This window comes from Aulostomus chinensis, chromosome 6 (genome assembly GCF_037954235.1).
Source record: "Aulostomus chinensis isolate RoL2024-O1b breed Wild chromosome 6, RoL_Achi_v1.0, whole genome shotgun sequence".
Lineage (NCBI taxonomy): Eukaryota > Metazoa > Chordata > Actinopteri > Syngnathiformes > Aulostomidae > Aulostomus > Aulostomus chinensis.
In genome coordinates, this window is record NC_141325.1 from 24,499,855 (window position 1) to 24,525,605 (window position 25,751).

Sequence of the window (25,751 nt, forward strand, 5' to 3'; positions counted from 1 at the left end):
TGTGTGGAGTCTGCATGTTCTCCCTGTTCCTGTGAGGGTTCTCTCTGGTACTCCAGCTTCCTCCCACCGTCCAAAGACATCAAGAGGGGACGAGGCTGATTGATACTCTAAATTGACTGTAGGTGTGACTGTGAGTGTGAATGGTTTTCTGTCTCTGTATGTTGGCCCTGCGATGGACTGGCGACCTGTCCAGGGTGAACCCCGCCTCTCGCCCGTAGATGCTGGGATAGGCTCCAGTCCCCCCGCAACCCTTACGAGTAAGGAATAAGCAGAAGATGATGAATGAATGAAAAAAACTTATATTTTCTATGTTGTTCACATGTGGACAACTGGATAGAATTGCTGCTGCAAACAAATGTAAGATAGGAGTTTGAAAAACATCCATCTTTCCAAGGAGAAAAGCCTTCTATGGTATTGTTTCCTCTTCTTTCAAAGAGGAAAAAAAAACTTGCTCATTCAGACATAGCGATGAACCTTCTCACGACCTGCCATTGCTGTTGTGAATGGACAGTCACTTCTTGCTGCCGTCACACCTGAATCACACCTGAATCACACCTGAATCTCCTCAAAGGATGCAGATTGGTCCATTTTAGACAAAAACCTTGAGTCCTGACAAGATAACTCTCATGTGATCTTCTGACATTGTGATCAAAACCAGGTGCATCTCCAGGTAAATGCATTTATTTGTATTTAAATTGTGTTTGTGTGTCTGTGAAAAGTATGAAAGTCTTACTATCGCAGATAAGCTGTTTAAGTCCTCACCTGCCAAGCAGCCTTGGGGAGATGTTGAAGCTTTGTTGTTGTTGTTGATGTTGTTGTTGTTGTTGTTGTTGTAGTAGTGTGTGTGTGTGTGTGTGTGTGTGTGTGTGTGTGGTCAGGTCAGGGTTGCCAAGTGGACAGAGGGTTGAGCTTGACAAACGGGTAGTGACACCTTAGCACCCCTCCAGCTACTCAGCTGCCACCACCTCACCTCACTTTTCCAGCGCATCACGTATATCTCAGGCTGAAATGTAATGGCCTCTAAAGCCAGGATTGATGTTATCGTTGCCCCGGGGTTGCTTTGTGAGCCAGATAATGGGGTTGTTAACCGAATGTGGCCCAGACAATACACCACACACACATACAGTATACACACACCACCTTAGCACATATAGACTCCTGGGGGGAAAGTAGGGGTTATAACTTCTCTTTCTCCCAGAGATGATTTTATTTAGCCTTACCGTACGTTTGCTGCAAGGGCTGAGGACGGGCCTGTAAAGGTATTATTTTTTTTCATATTTTATGATAGAGAATGGAGCCCTTTGTGGTTATTGACGAGTCAGCGGATTTGTTTTTTATACCTGAACCGTCACAGGAGTATCAATGCGTGCACAAGTGTTTCTACATCCAATTTTGACCCTTGGGAAGCTACAAGCTTACAATGCAGCGATGAATAGGAACATGGGGCCGTAAGCATAAACACAGTTCTCATGTGTAGTATATGTTGTATGTACCATTACTATTAGAATATCATTGCACCTGATGAAGAGGGTGAGGCAAATTGTACATTTATGTATTTTTAAATCTAATTGCTGTTTAGTGGTTTTGCCAAAAATGTGGTATTTATCTTGGCAGCTGATGAGAGCTGAAACACTTTAAGTTTTTAATTTTTAAAAATTTTCCAAGTATCCACCAGGATGTTTGATCGTCTTCAGTGAGCTCATTATACTCAATTCCACACCTGTGTACCCCAGTCGCGCTCATCCACGTTGCTGCTGGATGTAACCCAAAGGAAGCATACAATCAGGCAGCTCCACCACATTGTCTATGGGCAGAAATAAGTGCCATGTCATTGGAACAGAATTAAAATAAAATAAACTGGGTTTGAATCACATAACTTGGAAAAAAAATAATACACTTATACATTCAGAAAGAAGAGGAACAACAGTAGAGTGCAGATTCCTAGAGCCACTGTTCAGCTCGCCATGAGAAACTTTCTTTTTAGAACTTTCTTTGTGATCCATCATTTTAAATGTCAGTATTGTCAAAAACACTAAAGAGCTGATGTCGTTCACCTGGATTCATGCTGATTCTGACAGATATTGCCACAATTGTAAAACACAGATTTTATCAGCTTCAGACTGATGGCCTGTGGTGCCCAGCAGTTAGGTTAATAGATTGAGTTAAAAAGGATGATCTCATAGGCCCAGCGACATAAACAGAGATAACTTGTCAGTTGAGATTGTATACTTTATGTGTATCAATTTAGCGCAAGCTATAAAAATGCATTTTTAAGAGAGTATAAAGTCCAAGTCCCAGCTTCCCTTGTACAACAGCGATGATTATATGCTCAGCCAGTGTTGGAGCCCATACAAATGTTGGTGATCACTATTTTGTATTATATCAATAGACTGAGCATGATCAGAAGTGTAACTTCCGAGGTTTTAACATCAACACTTGACGCAGAGGAGGAAAAGCAGTCAAGTACCAGCCTGGGCTTTGAAAATGGTCAAATTAACCCCCGCATTGTTTTGTAGCAAGTGAATGTAGCAGATATTGTTAGAACTCATTTTAAATCAAACGCTACGATCTGTTTAGTTCTACATTCTGTTGTTAATAAATAAAAGATAACAAATGATTATTAAAATGCCTACAGCCAGAATGTCACAGAAAAAAAGATTTGTAAATATAAGGATTTTAATTTCAAATGTATTTATTTATTCGAGTTCAATACCCAAATATCAATCAAAATAACGGCCATCAGTGATGTTGTTAGGTACGCGTCCTGCGTCCCTGACGCATTAAAATATGAAAGGACGTAGTAAATTCACGATCCGCGTGTCCCAGGGACACACCTCACTTTTCCCATGAAAAACCATACATTGTGAACGACAACTTGTGTTTAAAATCACAGTAAGTAGCAAAAGAAACCTTGCCGTCAGCGGACCTGACGAGCGCTATTTTAACCCCTTGCGCATTAACTCAGCGCAGACATGATCCCCTTGAGTACTGTATCGCGACATGCTAGTTTAGCCGCTACAACAACTACCGTGGATTTCATTTCAACAATTAAAGATACGAACTTCTTAGTAGTAAACAAATTCACGTTTCAACTGTTACATGCTGTGTTCACTCGATGGTTTAATGTCTAGGGGACGTGCTCTAACGAAATAAATCAAAAATATTACGGTGGTGGCTGTGTGGCAATAAAAAAAATACGTTGAATGGTGAAAAAAACATTTTGAACATACCTGCTAATTAGAGCCATATACCATACAACCATTGAGAGAGTTTAACACTACAATTTAAGAAATAGAAAGAAATACATTTTTTAATTGGGGACGCATTGAATTTCCCAGGGACCCACTCAAATCACCACCTGTGGGTCATGGGGACTCACTAGATTGAAAACCTATCAACATGTCTGGGCCATTAAGAATCCTCCTGGAGAATTACAACACACCACATCAGCTAAAATGCTGATTACGCAAAACCTAATCAGTATGTGCGTTTGTTCCTCTGTATTCTGTATATGTATTCCTGCTTTTTTGTATTATGCTAATAACTTACTTGCGGAGAAAATCGTCGAGTTCAAGATGACTTTTCACTCGAGTGGGTGGCCGACTTGACACTTCAACCATCTGCAGCTCCTCAATCCAAACACAGCTAGACAAATGCAAAACAATGTCTCCTTGTTCTTTGTTTACAAGCCACTGCCGTTCTAATTGCTGATGTTTCCTGCCGTGGCTGAACAGTGTCAATTTGGTTCTCTGCATCTCATAAAATTGCAAGATGTTTCACTTGTTAGCGGTATGTTTTGTATTGGTCAGGCTTGATTTCACATTTTGCAGGCTTGAAATTGGGTATCATTTTCTAGGAGCACCCACTGTGGGCTCTGGACTGTCTCTGATTACAGAGCTATGAAGTGGGCACAGGGCCTAATGGAGTAAGGAGATAAAAGTTGCACTTTTCTGTGAGGAATAAAAAAAATTGGGTGCTATCAAGTATCTCTCCCAAATAAGACGGGTGAAAGCGCCTGTAATGACTCATACATACATTCGTGTGTAGGGTGTCTTGTGTGAAAGCCAGTTTTGCTGGCATGCGGTATGAATGTGGGCAGATGAAACAGTGGCTAATTTAGGGATTCATTTTAAACAAAAAACTCAGCAGCTTGCTCCAGTTACTGAACAGCAGGATGATATGAGAACAGTACCTGCAGGATTTGCCTGTCAACATTAAGTCCTGGTGTGGAAACCAGTTTTACATGGCGAGCTAGAGCAGGTGTAATGAGAGGCTCCGTGGATGATGTCGCTGATGTGCTAATGCTTCCGTCATGTCCTCAGTTTTGTATGCAGAATTTAGCAACAGATTTGACAGCATGTGGGTGGCACACAAGTACAAGAGAGCACATGGGCAAGATGAATAAAAGAATGATTATTATTAGCCCTCAAATAGACAGGTCTTTGACTTTCAACATGTTTCCCACTGATGCTGCACCAAATTTAAACTAGAGATGTTATATTGCTCAAGTGGTAGTAATCAAGAGGTCACTGGTTTGATCCCCTAACTCCCCAGACTTTGTGTCAAAGTGTGTGTGAGCAAGACGATGACGGTGAGCTCATTGGCGCCAGGCATGACAGCTTCCACCATCAGTGTATGAGTGTGAGCTGTGCTTCAGTTCGTAACTCATGTACTCACAGATGCTGGTGTTTCAGCACACCAGAGGGAAAGAGAAGAAAGCAGAACTCCTTGCTGTTAAAACTAAATACAAATGTGATCTAAAAAACATAGGTGCTTGTTAACATTCAAAACAGTCACAAAAATTCAACAAGAGGAGGTGTGTAAACAGCTGATTACGGTTCGTAGGCAGCTTTCTATCTTTCCCTTTCTCTCTTTATCTGTCTCCCTTTAATAGCCTGACCTTTTGCTTTTTTCCATGGTTCACTACAATGGAGTAAAATAGAATTACAATGGGAACTTCTACAAAAGCCAGCTGGCATTTGCCCCGTTTATAAAGAGTGATGTTGAAGTGTGGAGGGCGTGGGAATTTTTTTCCCCTTTTTAAAAAAATGTGGGTTGCTTGTTCCTCTCCCTCTTAAGATTACTGGTTTTCTTTTATTGATCATTATCAAAGTCTGTTTAAATCATCAGCTACATTGTGTAAAATACGCACTGTTTACATTTGGTTTTAAAATTTGTCTTCAGTGATCATATCTTTGGGACAGCAAGAAATATTTACTCATGTATTTATCAAACCTTATTTCTTTTTAAGGTCAAAGAATGTTCCGGTCAGTCACAGAGCCAATTACGGTGTCTTTGTTGGAAGTAATTGAAAGAATCCTCTTTGCGCGCACGCTCACATATGATATGGATTAGTGCTTCACCACACCTCTCTGTTTTGCTGTCTTTTTCTATTAAAACCAGATTTTAACTGTATAAACGATGGCCAAATGATCAATTCACAATGTGAGTGACTTAAATGGGGGAAAAAACAAAAGTGACAAAACAGATATTACAGAGAGATGCAGTCGATTACGTACAGGAGCATGCTCAAATATGCCTTCATAGAAAATGTGAACGTGAAAGAGGTAATAATGGAAGCCAATTCTGAGACAGTTCACCAAAAGAGACCTCTAATTCTAAGGTAGTTGCAAGATAAGATAAGATAAGATGAGATGAGATGGCCCTTATTGTCATCGACACCACGAGAACACTATATAACAAAATTGGGAGTGCCAGAACTGACGTGGGCGTTGTAATTACCTCTTAATGTATGAGTGTTTCAATTAACTGTTTGACTGCTTTCAGTCGGCTGTTAAGTTGCAAACATGACTTCCCTCGATGCTTTCACAATATGATTGCCTTTCAAGGATGAGCACTTTCAATACATGCAGAGCACATGTAAGGAATGTTTTTGTGCATTAAAATCATTAAATGTGCAGCAACACATTTGCCCTTAATAGAAAAAAATGGTTGTCATTTCCCCTAGATTAGCCTCATTAGCATGCAGTAGACAAGCGCTTCAGATAAGAGCTCTTGTCCATTGAGTGTGCATCAGTAATGGGGATCAACTCTTAAAGGCGTCAAACAGAGGAACATTGTGCCCATTTAAGGCGGCTACATAAGAGGTAGAGATCAGTCTACCCTACCTTAGAGTTATACATTTTTAATATTTGTGTCATGAATCCATGCTAACTTTTGTCCACTGGCCACAGTGACAAGTCAGTACATTCAAACCAGCCAGTAAATTGGAAAAAAGGCACTGGTAGGTGCTTTGAACCTTTCAAACAAACTACCTCACCAGCATTCAGTGTCGTTTGCTAGATGTACACTCGGCTAGAGATTATCAGCAATTTCACACCATTCCTTCACGAAATGGAAACTACAACCTCACCAAGCAACAAGATGTGGAAGCTAATAGGGTTAAACTAATTGAGGACCTCAAGTCGTGATAATGCAACTGAAGGCATCAAAACACAAGCTGCTGAAGAAAATAAGATGGTTACATTTCAAATGATGCCTCACTGTGAAGGTAATGGGGATTTTACTTGTATTTTATCATCATGGTGCCACATGTGACATCGGTACTTTGATTCATCCGTCGACTGACCTCCTCCAAATAGCGGTTTAAGATCTGTTTAAAGACCAAGCAAATGACATTCTGATCTGGCACAAATACGATTGAAACACAATGAGCAGTTATATGTATCACATTAATTTATGCCTTAAGGGCTTTTTTTTCATGTCCACTGCACAGCGCTACACAGACAAAAGTGGCACATCAGCAACTTGACCCATTATGAGTCAGTTTATTTAAAATCACTATCTAGGCCATTCTTCTGAATTGTGATAATCACCCAGAGGGAAGTTTTGTAAAGTTTTATTTGGGCAGGATCAGTGTCACCTCACATAAACATGATATTATGATATATTAACCTGCACTTAGACTCTTGGTTGTATCAGGAACTCAGGAGTTTGTTTGTTTGTTTGTTTGTTTTTTTGGGGGGGGTCTCCTTAATTAGATATCCTAAAATCTGCTTCACTTATGTTATTTTTTTATTCTGGACAATGATTAATAGACTGGACTGGATAAAGGAGGCATACGAGGTGGCAATTCTGGTTGACTATCACCACCGAGGACTATTGGAACTATTGGGACTACCCTTCTGTTGCCAGCTTCTGTCAACAGTCCAGTCATCCATAATTGATGTCATAATTTTTTAAAAAATCCTCCATTATTGTATTAGTGTGTAGTATATTGTGATGTTGAATGGCTGAGAATTGATGAAAAGTCTGGGGAAGTAAAAGCTTTCAGCAGAAAAATTAAACATTTCACCAATTGAACCAAAGTAGAAACCACTACTCAGAAAATTGTAGTTTTACATATTGATGTTTTTTTGTTTTATTTTTTTCTTTGATCTTCCTGCAAACAAATGTTTGTGTCATCCATTTTCTACCACTGATCCTGTTAAGGGTCACGGGGGGGCTGGAGCCTAGCCCAGCAGCCTTCGGGCGAGAGGCGGGGTTCACCCTGGACTAGGGCTGCAACTAACGAGTATCTTAATAGTCGACTAGTCACCGACTATTGAAAAGATTAGTCGACCAATCGGATAATTATTAATTTTTTCTGAAGTTGATTTCATTATGTGGCAAATGATAATAAACACAAGAAAGATGGGTACAATGAAAAATACATCTTTTATTGAACATACTGCGGATTCGTACAAAAATTAAATAAAAATGTCCTATCTAAAACCAATTAGGCAAAGTGTTCGGACTGCATGCATTTAATTTAACATACGTTTGTCAGGCACAGTCTGGCATAACGCTCAATTCTCTTTTATAGCGAAAATACGCTTATAAAATGTACAATATATGTCATAAAAACCGTATTGGCTTGAATGTTACTTGAATCTCACCGAGGCGAGTCAGACTCCGTTTCGTTCAACTGCCCGACGTGCTTTCTCTTTAAATGTTCGTGCATCACCGAGGTCCTGCCATGACATGCAAGGTCTGCTTTGCAAACTTTGCAAGTAGTCTTTTTATTCACTGTATCAAGGCTGAAATGCACCCAAACTTTAGTTTTGGTACGCGTCCCTGATGTTGATGCCGCCATTTCTATATGTTACTGCACAGAGACGGAGACACTATTGCGCATGAGCGACACTCGGCAGAGATTATAATCAAGTGAGATGCCTCACTCTGTTGGAAAAACGTGTCTGGCGACAATAGTCCACGATGGAATTCATTGTCGACTATTTCTATTATCATTTTTGTCAACAACGTCGACTAATCGTCTCAGCCCTACCCTGGACAGGTCGCCAGTCCATCGCAGGGCCAACGTATACAGACAGACAACCACACCACTCACAGCCACGCCTACGGTCAATTTCCATCCATATATCATCCATACATTTTCTTCCGCTTATTCCTGTTAAGGGTCAAGGGGGGCTGGAGCCTATCCTAGCGGCTACGGGCTAGAGGCGGGGTTCATCCTGGACAGGTCGCCAGTCCATCACAGGGCCAACACATATAGACAGACAACCATTCACACTCATAGTCACACCTACAGTCAGTTTAGAGTATCAATCAGCCTCGTTTCCATTTGCATGTCTTTGAACTGTGGGAGGAAGCCAGTGTACCAGGAGAGAACCCACGCGGGCACAGGGAGAAGATATTACTCCACATAGAAAGATCCTGTGCCCGTGCCGGGTTCGAACCCAAAACCTTCTTGCTGTGAGGCGACAGTGCTAACCAGTGGACCACCGCGCCGCCTGTTTGTGTCATAATAATGGCAAATTGCCTGCCTATGATACACATATGTTACTATTTCTTATATCCACTCTGATTGCAATACCAATATTAACATTCAGTGTAAAAGAGTCCATTATCATGGTACAGTAGAAATGTCTTTTTGCTAATCTATATATTTGAAGAGTTATGAGTATGAGCCTCATAATAACGGAACGGAAATCCAGTCTATGACAGACCTCACTATGATGTGCGGTGACTATGCCATGAGGCTGTAAATGACAGCAATAAAAGCAGGCAGTTACTGTAATTACCTCTGCAGTCAAGAGACATTTAAATGAAACATCACCTTTTAAATGCGGGCAGGGACTCTGTCTCTGCTCTCCAAAGCCTAATCCTGAGCCTCTGTCTGAGTCAGAGCCAGTGGACCAGGATTTTTGGGTTTTGCCAGTACATTGGGCAGATATTGCTACTTTCAGAAAAGTCTAATATTGATTTATGGGACACCATCCCATCGGCATTTTACTTTTATTGGACGCTTAAAAGTAGAGAACCAGCAGATATGTCTGAAATATGAGGCGAGAGAGAAAGATGGAACGGTTCAGAAGTTGTTGGGTTTTTTTCTCCTTTTTTTTGCCGCAGTCAAACCAAGAAAGTTCAAACACAAATTACCCTAATGTAACATTTTAATGAAGTCCTCCATGCGCAGCCGCATCCACGTTAATGAGCTCGATGACAGCAAAGACGCAGTCGTGACACATTCTTATTCATCGGGCCAATTTCCAAAACTTCTTTCTCAGAGTGATTCAGCCTTTTTGGATGGTTTTATTGAATTACACCGGAAGCTGGGGGAGGGGGTGAGTGAGGAGCAGACTGAAGTCACATCAAGTGGTTTACCCTAATGAGCCCTGTCAACACTTTTCTGCCTATAAACAAATAAGGCTGACAGATGACACGACAGCTCTCAACTCCATCTCTCCGGCAAACCACCTCTCAATGACGGTTAGAACTGGAGGAGTTGTGTTTACTACCTCTCTCTCTCTCTCTATCTCTCTCTCTATCTCTCTCTGTCTGTCTTTTTCTCGTCTGTCTTCATTCTCTCTTTCTCTTTAAACAGTGGCTCATACTTTTCAGGTCATCATAGAAAGCCATTAGTTATTATTTTCTCTGCTGTCTCTCTTCCCACACACACTCCTGTCACTTCCCAGCTCTCAGCCGCTGCTCAAGAAATTATGAATTATGTTTGTGTCCCACTCTCCACAGAGGCTGCGATGAGGAAGCACCAGCCGTAGAGCTGCTGCTTTGTTTATGCTTCTTCTTTTTTTTTTCTCTTTAGGCCTGTCAATCATGATTTAAACCCTGGTCACCAAATACGCCGCAGTGCATCGTATCAAGAAGAACAGCCGTAATTTGTATTGCTGTTTCACAACTTGTCAACCGTGTTTGGCGTGACAAAAAGGATGAATTTTCTGTTGTTGTCATTGGTATCCAGCACAGTCGATACCACCCGCTAGGAAATGCTCTCCATTTCTTAATTTTACTGCAAACGCCAGCATGGATCCATCGCCATCGCCCCACTGCCATTCACTTGGGTTTAATTGGTATTCATTCAGACGTCTGCTAAGCATTTCGCAAGCTGTGCACCCGCAGTATGAGGCTGTTTGACTTCAGTAAGAGCATGTCAGATTAAAGTGTTATTTATCAGCGTGGATGCACAAGAGCTAGAGGAGCCAGGGGTGGAGGAGTTAGGGATGATGTGAGAGGTGGTGGTGGCAGTGGTGCTGGTGATGGTGGGGGCATATTGGTCTTTTCTAGTCTTTAATCCAGCGGCGGCTTCAAGTTTGTGAAATAACACATCTGCCCTAAGCCGATGAATCAGATTATAAATGTATACTGATGTGAAGCTATGTGACAGCAGGGTGATGAACATTTTCAGCTGAGGGCCTCGCAGCATGTTTCCTAAGAGGATTTTCAAATGGAGTCCTGCTTTTTTTTTTTTCAGCCTCTTCTTTAATGCGTGCAACATAATAAGAGCAAGTGTTGCGTTTGCACACCCTTTGTGTTACATCATCTGCTACATTGTATTGGTGTCGTATGTATGCTGTTTGAAGCGGTTTAGTGTAGCCCCCAATTGTTAATGCTAATTCAGCTACCGCTGATGTAGCCTCAGTTTTTATTAGCGACATAAGCACTCAAACATGCTGTCAAGGCCCCCAAGAGTCTCTGCTACTGCTAATTTCCTAAGTGATGCTCTTAAAGCCCAGCAGTGAGGTGGAGAATGCAATGATTTAGGAAGTGTGTTAGCCTTCTCGTCAGAAAGAATTTAAGCAGAACAATACTGTGAAATCTAACGACCACACAAGACCATTCATGTATCAGCATATTGATTAAGGATTCTTTAGGGTACTGTTATTACTATGCAAGCCTTTCAGTTTTCCCTCTCAACTGTAGCTTTGTTGGAGACTAAAACTGAGACCTAAACGCTGTGCTGCCTCAGATCTCAGACAGTGTTTTTGTTTCTATTTAAACCAAAGCGTGCACTTGCTTTGGACTGTAGGCAGGACTTAATAACAATATCTATGCCTTCAGCCAGAAAGTTGTTTTTTTTTGTTCAAACTGAAAACACCAGGCACTCCTCTAAAAACACCAAGCTGGGAGCTCTTTGGAGATGAACCTTTTTGTTCAGTTGAGACATTTTTGTTGCTATGATGCAGAATCTCAGCAGAGGTGCAGTACGTCATCTGGTCTCTACTCTGGTTAAAAGAAAGGTTGAACCGACCAAGGCAGAGGAGTAGATTTTGTGGACAACAGAACATTTAGGCGAGTACAGTCATCTGGTGCACCTCCACTATTATTGTTCAGCATTTGCACATGCAGGGTATTACAAGTGGGGGGTAAAGCTTGGCTGTCTAGCAACTGAGGGGTCGCTGGTTCGATCCTCACTTCCCCCAGTGACCATGTCCAAGAATCCTTGAGCAAGATACTAAACCCCTAATTGCTCCTGATAGCCCTGCGATGGACTGGTGACCCGTCCAGGGTGAACCTCTCCTCTCGCCCAATGTCAGCTGGGATAGGCTCCACCCCCCCCCACCCCAACCCCCATGCCGCTTGACAGATAAGCGGTATGGAAAATAGATGGAAGGGTATTCAGGCGGTATTTGTCTTATCTTCTCAATTGTGATTGTGTAAAAGGTGATAGCAAAGGTAAGATAAAAGTAAACATTTAGCACTCGACACATCAAACCGTTTGTGATACAGCATACATACGTGAAAAGTCCAGTGCATAGAATTGACAGCTTGCCCCTTGAAGTTACCTAAACAACTTAATAGTCATTAATACAATTCAAATCCGATTATTAGATTGGTTTTGTAATGTGTTTAACTGTTGTCCTGATGTCTAACTAAATGAAATGATGGACAGTGGCTCAGTAATCTACATTATTGTGCATCTACATTTGTCTGTTTCCATCTGTTACTGGGTGTTGTCTTGTTTCTGTCTGTGTAACGTGTATGTAAGGTGGTTATGATGTAAAACGGTTTTACCCCCAGGTCAGAAAGCTGCTAAACTTATCACTGGCGAACACCCATTAGAGAGTTTTCAGGCAACTCCCTGATATTAGCTTGAGACATATGTAGCTTCTCATTAGACGTCTTCTCCTTCTAAACCTCGAAAACAGTTCACAGAGATCTGGGTCTCGTCCAAAAAGCATTCCCAATGTGTCCTCACCACTGGAATTTTATCCTTTGTCATAAGGCTGTAAGGTGTCAACAAAATATTCACAAGCTCCCCTTTAGTGTTATCCTCTAAGGGTCATTCGCTCACCAGGCAAACCCAGACACAGGCTTGTCTGTCTCGTCCTACTTCACAATAGGACTCCATATCTACTCGTTTTTTGTGCCACGCACAAGTATTCAGATAAAACATTTCTTTATTCATTTGAACTAGTAAGTTCATGAAACTGAGTCTCAACTCAAACCTTTATACAGCAAAACTGGCCAGAACTTATGTGATAGATTTGCGTGACCCTCCTGGTTCATGTAGGTTCGCATGACAAACTGTCAAGACTGTAACACACTTGATGTATATTAATGCTCCATCTTTTGGGTTTTCAGGGCTGAAGGTGCGAGAGGTGATGATCAACGTCTCCCGCCAGCAGGTGGAGGATTTCCACGGTCCTGAGGACTACTGGTGCCTATGTGTGGCCTGGAGTCACCTGGGCACATCCAAGAGTCGCAAGGCCACTGTCCGAATTGCCTGTGAGTACAGCAACAGCACTGAAGTAGTTGTATAGTCAGTGGGGCAGTGCTGGAAAAACGTAATTTTCTTCATATAGGCCTTTTTTTCATTTTGGAAGATTGAAAGTCACCTTCCAAAATATAAGGCATCGCTCCTCAAAAATACTTAATTTCTTTGATATGTGAGGCAAGTTTGTTTACTGTAAAAAAACAACAACAAAGTATTGTAGAGGAATTTTGCGTGAAGAAGGAATTCGTCATACGCAAGAAACACACTGGAGACTCAGAGATGGCTTACACTGGACACTTAAATGGACATGTCAACGACAGGTTTGCTGTGAAATGAGGTTGAGTCAGCTCCCGCCCTACATCCTTGCTGACAGTCACACTAGTAATGTCGAGCACTACCCAGTAATACCGTATTAATGAAGCTGAGGTGCAGCTGCATACCAGTTATATTTAAACACTGATAAATCAAACCCCGAAATTAATGAGCTCTGGCATTTCTGACCCTGCTAGCAGGTCCTGTAAAACAAGTGGAGAGGTGAGGGTATTTGTGGTGTAGAGAGATTTCAGTTACACATCTTTTTTTATTTTTATTTTTTTAATTTTTGGTCATAGACACCTTTATTTAACAGTAAACAAGGGAGAGAGAGAGAGAGAGGTGTGACATGAAGCAAAGGACCTCTGTCCGGTATTTGAATTTGGGTAAACGGCGTATGTGACATGCACTCTAGCCATCAGTCTCAATTACACAGCTTAACCAAGAGCTAGATTGGGTATAGTTTCTTACATTTAAGGTTGATGATGTTTTTTGTGTCCATACACGCACACTGTTGAAGCACAATGGTCCAATTTGACCATGACAGCTTGAATAAGGGGGGGCAACACACGCAGGAGAGAGGTTAATTGTGGCCTTGCTCCGTGACCCCATGCATGGATTTAATTGAGAGCTTTAATTGTTGGCATATTTGTGATAGCTATGTCAATCAGTTTTCCAATGATGGAAAAAGAAAAATATTTTTCTACCTCTGAAGTTTTTTCATTCATTTATTCAAACATAAAACAATTTGGATTTGAATTTAAATGTTTTAAATGCTTATCCCAGCAGGTAACTTTTTTTTTTTTTTAAATTGCTTTACAGCCTTATTATTATAATTGCAGCTTTTGTTTTGAAGGCACTATCATTATACCGGAAGACAACTGACAACTGATCCAGGATCATGCCTAAGAAGGGAGAAAATTTCTGACTCCGTCTTTGAGGAATGACATGACATCATGTCACAGCCAAAGTGTGAGCACACAAAAAAGCAAAATGCCTGGTTAGGTACGAGGGGGGAAACACGGCTTTTGTTGTCATGTTACAATGTTACAACTCAACCGTCTTTTCAAAATCTGGTGATTTGGGGCTAAAAATGGAGCGCTCCTTCAGTGTCTGTCTCCACATATTGGTGTCATCACAGTCTGTGATTTGTAAACTGACAATTGAGGGGTTCTGCAGCATCGCAGTTTGGAAGTTCAGGGCCACTAATCAAGCATCATTGTGTAACCAGTCGAGAACCAGCTCACTCAACCGTTGATGGTACTGGTGGAACTAGAATCCGAGGCTCATCATGTACAATGAATCATTTACTGTGCACTTAAGCTCTGATTATGAATTCTTTTTTTTTTTTTTAATTTTACATCAAATATTGAGAAAACTGCTGAATCAAGATGTAAGAGCACTTGGTGATCACAAAAAGGACCCGGGATGACAAGACAACAACATATGGCCATTAAATGAATTAACAAGCCAGAGAAATTGGCCTGATTACTGCTTACATCCAACTGTCTCTCATGACTAATGGAGCAGATGAAAGCAGATTAAATATAATGCGTCCAATGAAGTGAAGTAGAGCGTAACTGGGTGTCAGTCACTCAGAAAAAAAATTACATTTTCCCTTCGGAGGTCTGTGTATGCCTTCCAACAAATAATTTGCAATGTAAATCACACATTGCCAAACTTATAGCAAACTAAAAGAACAAAGGAGCCTCTTTGTCTTTTGGCATTTGTTTGGATGAAACTGTGTAAGCCAAGTTTTTGCAACAGAATCTGACGAATCAGAAGCGAAATAATCGATTTCCAGAAAATAATGCTGTCTTTTCAGTTCATTGTCCATGAGCAACATGATTACCAGAGGGTGTAATCAATCAGTTATCTGGAAACCCTTCTCCATCTTTTTAAGAATAAAACCGTGAGGAGACTGCAGACAAAAATTCACACAACAATGAATATTAAGAAGGCGGAGAAGTAATTTCCCAATTACAATGTGCAAACCAGGGAAAAGAAAATTTTTGGACTGAAGAATATTTAGTGAAAGTAAAGAATTTCAACTGGAGTGTCTTTCCTGTTTAGGGGGCTCGAATATATGAGGCATCTCTTATGATCCCAGGGTACGTAAAACCCTTTGAAATAGTTTCACAAAGCTGAAATTTAAAAGACACTTTCTCTGGCTGTGCCGCATCATACCATTCAAAATAACACCGGTATATGTTTTTTACATGATGAAAATTGACATATTATGATATAACAATATAACTGCATGATAGCGTACTGCTGTGATGACGTGTTGATGCATAACCCGCAACAACACAAGTGCCTGCAGCTACTTCCTTCATGTGGAAGTGATTATAAAGCACAATCATCCACAAATAACTATGACGGCAACAGGGATAAACACTGTCAACAGGTTTCACCACTGAAAGCATAAACACAAGATTACACAGGTGAAAATATGGTGAGTTTGTTTGGTCGTGGCATTTGGAACATTTGGAGGTATGTGAGTGTGTGTTTAGAATGACAAATATATTATGTATGTGTATATGTTAGGATGTGTTGGTGACATGTTATTCTTTTATGTTGTGTTTTTTAAACTTTCCAAGGCAGAAACACAACCTACTTTTATTTTTATTTGATTTATGCTGCATCAATATTATAAAATGCTGTGCCACTATCGAACTGGTAAAGCTGCTGCTGCCCCCTTGAGGTAATAGATGCATACAAATTTGACAGTAGCTCAAAAGAGAAGTATGGAAATTGTCAAATTGCTTTATTTTGTTTGAGCTAATAAATGGAATCGCTTGTAAAACATTGTTAAAAAATACTTTGTCATGAGTATAGTTTTTGCAAAAGTCCCTGAAAAATCATGATTTAAGTCCATCTTGTTGAAAAAGGCTGCAATTTTAAAGGTTTTCAGTGTAAGGTTGCAGTGCAATAAGCTTTCAGAGATCGGAAAGTGGGAAGAACAGGATCCACACTGTATGCATGTGAATGTGATCAGAGTGATCCCTATGTTCTTCTCCCATCTAGCGTATCATCCACATCACCTTGTCCACAGATTACCTAGCACATATCATCTCCATCCCATACAGGCTGGAGTGGGTTTTGAAGGTCACAGCATGCAGAGGTAGGGCAGGTTGGCGTGTGAGGGCTGAAGAGGACTGAGGGCAGGATGAGTATAATACTTGACACCTGACAGCTGTGTCTTATCTTCCCACACAGACCTGAGGAAAAACTTTGAGCAGGACCCCCAGGGGAAGGAAGTGCCAATCAATGGGATGATCGTTCTGCACTGTCGCCCTCCGGAGGGAGTGCCTATGGCGGAGGTAAGACTGACGCTTCTAGTTCCTCATCTCCTGAAAGAGAAGCTTATACTCCCACTGAGCAGAGAAGATCTAAATCAGAGTGGCCAGCCTTATATGGCAAGAGTACATCTCTGTAGCCCGGTCAGTCGATGCTCTGCTGACCTTTAGGAGATTGATATACTTATGTTAGATACTGGCAATAAGCACACATCAATGCTTGAATGACAGTGTTGGCTTCAGAGGATGATGAAAGAGATGCATTGGATACAGTTTAGCCAAATATGAGATATCAGGGAAAAACATTAGAAACTGAGGAATGTAAAAAGTGGTTTGCAATTTGTGTTTCCACAGCTGGAACCATCAGAAACTCATTATTTTTGAGCACCCCCTCCAAAAAAAACTGTGAAATTGCTTGTTTCACCATTAACTTCCCCCTCTGTTTAACTTGAACTTTCACAGCTGCTCGTGTTTTGTTTAGACTTATTTCCATCTTCAATTCATTTAGGGACTTGAATATCATTTTATTGGTACCACACATCTAAAAGGTGTATGAATGATACAAACTATAGCAATGTTATAATCCTCTTTTGTTGTAAATCAGAAATCTTACACACTAAACACAGATATAAACTTGCACTGAAACCCTACAACATTCAGGAATATTCCTGAAAACTGGCCATAACTATTTACATAGTTTGTAAGACACAAAATGCTGGTAATGGTCTCATGCACCAGATGATTGTGGGTTGTTGTTCAATTTCTTTTCAGTATTTCAAATAATGCCGCTGGCAATTTAAATGATGGCTCCCAGGGAGACGCAGAACAAATGTTTCTCAGTGTGCTCAACCTGCAAAACTGACTTGTGGGGCAAATACAAGATTTAAATGTTTCTGAGAAAGAATGTCACAGTGCACAATCCTCCCTCAGTGCCAATTGTCCTCCAGCATATCTGCTCGTATAGTAATAAGTATGAACACACGGTTTGCAAATGCTGTGTGCAGGGAACAGATTTAGACAGAGGTCAAGTCTTCAGCCCTGTGCTATATAAATGATTCAGCATGGAAATGGAGGAGTGATGTCATTCCAATGCTGCAGAAAACCACAGCAGGATAAAAATAGTTGAATCTGAGTGGTACAGGCCGAATCACAATCTCCTGGCTAGTCCTTTGTCAACACAAATGAACCCAGCCACAAGAGATCGGAGTGAATAATGTAGAGAGCACAGGCCAGATATCGTCAGCCCAGTCGATTTCTGCACACCTCATTCTATGAAATATTGAGATGGCGGTGAGTGCTGCTGCCAGGTGAATGCTACTGTGGCAAACACGGCACTGCAGGACCAACACGGTTTGAACCTTCAGCCTTGAGAGCAGGCACTTCTAAAGTTGTTTGGAAATCACCCTTGTCAGCAAGGCTGTCAGGGTGAGTGTAATCACTTCGTTTTATGTGGCTACAAGAGTTTATTTAGTCTCTCACTTAGCAGGGATAACATCTCCTCTGGAGATATTTATTTGCATTAGGGAAGTGCCACGCTGGAAACATTTGATGATTATTTCACCATCATTCCTCTCCATACAATTTAGGGCTGTAATCTCCCAGTCGACTGGTCGATTTATTCGTCGATACGTTCGGGCTCGACCAAAATTCTGATTGGTCGATTTTTTTGCCACGTTAATTTCATCAGGAGGAAAGTACCGAAAGCACCCCTGTTTCACAAATAACAATCTATCTTTGAACACCCCCCTTGTTTTTGCTATTTCCGTCCGCTAGAGACAGGACGGACAGACTGAAGAATACTAGGCCAATGTCTGGTGGTTTGATGAATGTATATTTAATTTTGACGGTTTCATTTAAAGTCAGTCCTCGTCCACCATGTCACAGACATCTGCGGTGTGGCAGCATTTCATGAAAATAGATGATGGGAAAAAAAGTCGAATGCAAAGTTTGCAAACAACAGTTTGTATATCACAGCTCCACGACAAACACGACGTATCACCTAAAAACGGTAAGCTAACTTGTCCACCTTAGGTTGCCCCGTCAGTTTTGAGTATATGAACATATCAGAATTGACATTTCAATATTTTAGGTGAATAATTGTTTTGTTTCAATTGTAAAAATTCTTACAGTGGACCTGCCCTTTTGTGTTTAAGAGTAAAGTTTTAAGGTAAAAGTCTATTTGTGTCTCAGCCGCGATGCTGAGCTCCTCCGTTCAGTCTCGCTCTGTGCGCAGGACAAATGATAGTGTCGGTCAATTATTATAACGTGACAAAAACAACCGTCTAAATATTCCTCAACAGGTTTTGTGCTGATAGTTGACACAGTATATTTTCCATATATAAAATTAGTCGAGTTTTAGTTGAAATTTGAGGGCTTCAGTCGACCAAGAATTTCTTTGGTTGATTACAGCACTAATACAATTATTTAGTCCCTGTTCAAGTAGCAACAGTGCACTAGCACCCGGGAACGTCACAGTATGAACGCTTATCTTGCTGTGTACATTTACTAACTTCCGTATGATAGACAGTCGTACCTGCATATGCACATCTCTCCTCTTCAAACTTTGTTTTCAAGGGAGTCTTTCATTAATTCTGGTTCAATTACAATAAAACTCTTTACTTGGAACTTTAATTCCTTTCAGGATCATTGTGACAGCTAATAGTGATGTTGATAGTCGTATATTACAGGGAATCTCAGATATTTTCTGGGGAGACAGTGAGCATACCGTGAAAATTTCACAGTTTTACAACCCTCATCCTAGCAGTCGGTAAGTTGAAAACCAACGCTTGACATCTTTCGAGCACATATTACCATTTCAGTCCCATTTCTAAAAGTCATTATTGACACACTGGAGATTATCAGCACTTGGGTTTTCTTTAGCTGACACTGAGGTTAGATTTCAATTTCCCCTAGAATATAAAATTACATAATTGTGCACTGGGGAGAGCTCATACCTCTAACAAGACTAGAGTGTATGGTGTCATCCCCACACTTGGAGTCTGAAGAGCTCAGCCAAACCCAATGCAGAAAGGAAAAAAACAATCCTTTTTTTTAACATGTTAAACAAATCTGGCTCAAAATTGAACAGGTTCTTTCTTGGTCCATGTCATACTCCTAACACTAAGGTGTGGCAACTTATACTTGCAAACTGTAAGGTGTGGACAGTCTTGTACTGTAAAAGGTGCCATAGAGAGGTTGAACGGGGTATTCATTCTTGTTCTGTAGTGTGATATGTAACCCCACAAAAAATGGTTGGGTGTGTAATGGCTCAGAACCTTCCTAAAAGGCTCTCTGAAACCGCTATGTCACCATGTTGGATTCAGAATGCGTCGGTTGTCCCTATTGGGGTCGTTTCTGACCGTATCTGGCAACCTCATTATTTATGCAAGAGCATGAGTTGACCACGATCAGTTGCTGTGGTTTATCTGGCAACCTCATTTAACTACTACTTGGTGATTGGCTGCCCTCACTGTCACTGAAAAGAAAGTACTCCCACTTTCTCGGCTAACTGTCGCCAGTGCTAAGTGTGACTGCTACTGTCAGTTGACAACAGTCCATATCATACAACAACATTCGTAAGACAAGATACCAAGTAGCCATGGCCCATTCACAGATCCAGCCGTACATGCAGTGGCGGGGTGGCCATCGGGACAACTGGGAGTTTTCCCGGTGGCCTGGCCCCTTGGTAGCCTGGCTGGCTGGCGAGATTCCTTCCCCCTCAAGCCAGGCCAGGCCAGCTAGCAACAGATAGCGCAGATAAAACAAAGGTCTCAATTCTATCGAGGCCATTCATTCAATCAATCTGCTCAGTCAGTGCTGCTGCTGCAGTCTCCACTTGGTGTCGCGCTAGCGAGCGACACGACAGAGCTGCACTCACTCGGCCCGCTCGCATAATTGCCCCCTCCTGAAATATGTCGAAGTGTGGGGGGGCACTGACTGAACTGTGACGTAACACTTCAGCCAAAAGCGCATCGGTCCATTTTCCCGCGGCGATTCAAAAAAGGGGAGACACTTCAAACAGAGGTTATGACACTGCCTCACACTTCTTGTGTATTCCCCACAACTGGGGGACGTTGAATAAACACCAAAAACACGAAAACGATGATTTTCATACTCGGTGACCTTTAAAGCAAATATTTTCAGGAGCTATTCTTTGTTTGTTTTTATGTTCATTCAACTTTCTTTTAATCGTCATTGATCTGATCAACAGTTGCTCTTCTAAAGTTTTTCATGTGGACTTAACACTGGTGGAATCTTTTTTATCCTCTTTTATTCCACCTGTTCTTACTTTTTCTCTGCTTTACTTCAGACGGCATATCGCTCAACTCCCAGCCACATTAAACATGACACCATATAGGTCTTAGGATAGTACTGCACAAAATCCCAAATTGCACTAGACGATAGTAGTGTGCTGAACCACTATTGCACTGTGGAAAACAGCTGATTGATGGACATGGTAAGGGTGAAGGTTCGGGGTGTTGTGGGACTCTGTCTTGAGCCCGGAGCAAAGCCGAACACAAAGCAGTGCAGGTGTCATTGCTCATTTCTAACTGGTGCAGTTGTCAGTCTCTCATCATGGGCCCACCTTGTTCAACTGTTCTGTGCATCCACCGAAGGGTTAATCTAATCAGGCGATATGTTGTGCGTTCCTTTTTTGAGGCAATGCAAATCTTGTGCCACTGACAAATAAATTTAGGTCTTAAGTTTACAGCACAGTGTTGCGTTGCTATTTAAATGCTGCAATTTCTAGACAGCAAACTGCACCAATGGCATTTGAACACATACACACTGATGTGCAACAGCACAAACATGCAAAAAAAAAAAAAAATCACAAATAAAACATTCCATTGTGAATGGTTATTATAGTGAACATCTGCTTCACCTCAGGGAGCTTTGGTGGATTCCCCCACCCCGCCCTCCACATTACGATAGAAGCCGTGCACATTACTGCACCAGACACAGCAGCACAACACTGTTGATAATCTAAACCTCTGCTTCAGTGGTTGTAACCTTGTCATGTGTGCCGTAACATCTGTACACCCAGTAAATATAAGACAAAACTCTCCCGGGGAAAAAAAAAGAATCAAGCACCTAGCATCGGAAATATTTTTAGACAGACAAGCAACAAACAAGTTGTTGTGGACTATCCGTTCATTTCTCAACCTCACTGACAGGAAATGGGAAAGGAAACTGTGATTGGTTATATTTGTGTTAAAACACAACATTTAGAGACTATACCAGCCTCTTTGAGCCCAGAGTAGTCATCAGATAACTGATCTGAATAAATCGACCCGCCCCAAAGCCACTTGACCCATTACACCCTGTGTTTTATATCACTTAAATGGGGCCCACATCATTCTCCCTCTATAGATCTCTACAGATTGTTCCTGTCACATCTGCTTTGTGTTTTTGGAAATTATGACCCAGAATTTGTCACACTGCGGGATTTTCTCCATGATTTACACAGACAGTATAGTTGACCTGTGCTTTACTGTGTGCATTCCTTTTTGTGAATCTTAGTTTGGAATATTTCGAATTAAATATAAACAACTTTTTATTGTATAAACCCAATGAGAAAAAGTTAGAAGGTCCATCATAAAATGAATCCACTGACTCCGGACTAAAATCTCTTATCAAAAATTATGCATACATGGTTAAGTGCACTGGGGGAATTGTACATATTTAAGTAGCCAAGAATAAAAAAGACACAAAAAGCTGCTTTTACCTGCACTCGTCACCAACCAATTGTTAGGCCGTCCTCGACACATACCTCTTTATCTGTCTCTCTGCTCCATACTCAAGTCACAGCTGCATACTGTATGTACAGCAAATGGAACTTCCATTTGTGAAGAACAAGACATATCTTTAAGGAATGAAGTGACATTTGTGCTCAAAAACCTCTAAAGCCTCATCCATTTAAACATCACTTTGTCCAGTTTCTTTGCAACGGTAAAATGAGGAGTAGCAGATATAATTTCGAATTCATAAGGAATTGTCTTCCCATCTTTGAGTTTTCTTGACATCGTCAAATACTCACAAAAGTAGTTTGTAACTTCTTTTCCTCCTCCACCACTTTTTTGTGACCCCAGAACATAGAACATGCCACCCACATATATTTAGCCTGAAGCTAATGGCAACTGACTGCTAACAGCAACAGCAACAAAACAGCAAAACTGCCCAAAAACGTCCACTTATAAGCTCTCAAATCAACATGCGGATTTCAGGGCAGATGACTGGATGAAGATGATATTGATGTACCAGACACGGCAGTTTAGGGCTTACATTTTTGAGCAGTTTTGCTTTTTGTAGCTGGAACTGATGTTAGCCTTTTGTTGCCATTAGCTTTAAGCGAACTACATATTGCTGGCTCTCTCTGCATCCTGGAGTCTGAAAAAAAAAACCTGATGCAGGTCGCAAATATTTATTTTTGAGCTCAAGCCACCTATTTGTGAGTACTTGAAAGGCTAAAAATAAACCTTTGTGGGTGAAGTATTGCCTTTAGGTTCACTGTTTTTGCTTTACAGTTCACAGGCATCTGTTTATGAAAAGTTTTAGGGAAACTTATTGTGCTACTAGAGAAGAAAAACAAAACACTGACCACGTAATCTTAAAACTTTACTGCTCAACTCTTTTGCAACATGTGATTGATTGCATAGAACTCGAAACATTGAGGGTGAAACAAATTAAATGTGATAAGTGCACAAGAAGGGTACAATCATATTTTAAATTAAGTGCAAAATTGTTATTGTCTTTATTTCAGAACAGTAAAACAGCTGTTGAATATGTCTTTATTGTATCTGTGAAACATTTATTGATAGGTTTTGATTCCAGTGCCTAGACATCTTCACATCCATTCAACACAAAACAAAAATGCTTGTGGATTTTCCCAGTGAATTTTTGGACACAGGCATGTAAACATTGTCTATGATCATGAATGGCAATATGCAAATTCTGAAGTGTTTTGCTACGAAAATACATTCAGACATCACATCAAAACAGCAAAGACTGTAATTTGCATGTGGTTAATAGAACGTAGGAGCAGCTTATTTGCAATTTTGTTTTGGTGCTCTCAATCCAAAACCAATCCCCCACTTTTACTTCACAGATATCAGGAGGCGTGAATGCAGAGTAGATCTTTTAACTGTGGGAGAACGGAGTCCATGAGAGCCAAGTATAATGAGTTTCTTTTGAGAGGTTACTCTGAGAGAGTGTGAAATGAACAGCCGAACTTGAAGCTAATTTCAACATCCCTGAATGAAAGCCTTTAATCCAAGATGAATCCCCTTGATCTACAGTAGCTCAGGTAGACAGCCGGAGCTGCTGCACTGAGGGGAATCGACTAAATGCTTCTGCTCTGTGATACAAGCTGTTCTCTGTTGAGCTTCACAAAGACATTACGATGTGACTCCAAAACAAGTTTGCATTTAACTCTGTCCCACCTCCTGCCTCCTCTGCACTCATTTCCATGTTCCCATCCTGCTTCCTCTCGCCTCTGTTATTTCCTCATAGGTCGGACCAAGTCTCCTACGGTGCAGATGATGAGCTTCATTATTAAACCAAGCAATTACACCCCCATCCCCAAGCCCAAAGCTGGGAGCTCCCTCTATTTATTGCATTAAGATAAGACAGGCCGGGGCGGAATAGTAATGTAGTGTCACATCGCTCGGAGGAGTGGAGAGGTGGTGTTTTGGAAGCAACAAGGGAGGCGGATGGGCGATGCAGGCTCAATTTGTGTTCTCTGTGCATCTTTTCTGATTAACCCCCGGAGTTGGGGAGCAAAGCTGAGCTACAGATAGCTCCCCGCATCTCTACCTGCTGCTGTCAGGTTTGCCATTAGGAACACACCATGGTATGCTGAGTTCAAAGAGTCTTTCACAGATATCTCCGCGTGTGCTGCTGATTGGTTGGAGGGAGAATCCAACAGTCAGATTAGCTCTGTCACTTCGGATATGTTGTCCAGCAGGCCCCACCGGCATCCCCTAGTCCCCGAGGTATGTCTGACAGAGAATCTTAATGCATGTAATTGTGTCAACTATTAAAACGTTCTGCCGCCCTCGCTGGCTTCACCACAGGCAGCTGAGATTTGTCCGTGGGGGGAGGACACCCTGCCAAATTGCAACACTTTAGCATGACTCAGCAGAAAGATTTTTCTCCTCATAGAACCAAATGGCACCGTTTGACTGCGCCACCTTGACATTACTTGACCATTTGGTTTAGGGTAAGCAGCGGGGAAATGTGTCAGCTGGCAAGATCTTGATCAGCTCTCTCATCATACGTCTTGATGATGACCGCGGTGTCACCAGTTACATGACTCCTCTGTCCCCTAATTGCCCCTCGCAAATGTCATCTGAAAGAGCTCTGTGTGTGCGCGCGCGCGGGCGTGTGACTCTTAAGGAGATAAGAGGACCTGGTTGCTGAGCATGGCTCGAGGAGGTCACCTTCAGGGGCAATGTGGGTAATGGAATCACAGGAAGGAGGCCCTGTTGTGGGGGCCCCCGCCTGGAAACCCCTCTGTCAAGGCTGACACTGATGACCGCATTCTAATTGAAACAAATGTGCCAATTAGGCAATTCATTTCTCACATCCTCTGCCACACTCTTGCCGCTCTAATCTGTATTTGTTCCTTCATCTTTTTTTTCTTACTGCCCCCCTCCTCTTCCCCACCACCAACCCCATCTCTCTCTTCATGTATCCCTCCCCCTCCCCTTCTGCCTTGCAAATCTTTGTATCATTACCCGAGGGCTGTTAGCAGCAGACAGACAGCTAATGTGCAACGTGGCCCCAAACACGGCAAGGGCCGACTCCTGCCACATGTTAATTGCCTCTTTCAAGTCACAAATTTCCCATGATAAAATTGAAATAAATACTTCAAGAGATGGATGGCGGTGGATTGGGGGGAGGGGGTGTCACCCCTTGCGTCAACCATTCGTAGACAGATTACTTTAATCACAAGAAATTAGGCTCTCTCCCCCAGTTTTCTTTCTCTCCCTGTATTTTCTTATCTACCAATGAGGCGAAGTGATTTACCTCTGATGAAACCTGCGCTAAAGGCTATCTTTTAATTGTCGAGAAGAATCATGGAGTCTTTGAAGATCAGATTCAGAGGTTCCTTTAAGGCAAACTGGCAGAAGAAAGTGGGGGTTTTAGGTGTCGTATTCCAACTG

The 25,751-nt window shown here is 41.6% G+C and overlaps 1 protein-coding gene across 3 annotated transcripts in view; it reads left to right on the forward strand.

Moving 5' to 3' along the window:
• Nucleotides 1–25,751, forward strand: part of unc5db (unc-5 netrin receptor Db) — a 224,408-nt gene that overhangs the window by 121,163 nt on the left and 77,494 nt on the right. For all 3 annotated transcript variants that reach the window (XM_086207110.1, XM_086207111.1, XM_086207112.1), the window contains exons 3-4: nucleotides 12,844–12,987; nucleotides 16,508–16,611. In XM_086207110.1, coding sequence (XP_086063236.1) covers nucleotides 12,844–12,987; nucleotides 16,508–16,611 — 248 coding nt within the window. The remainder of the gene's footprint in view (nucleotides 1–12,843; nucleotides 12,988–16,507; nucleotides 16,612–25,751) is intronic.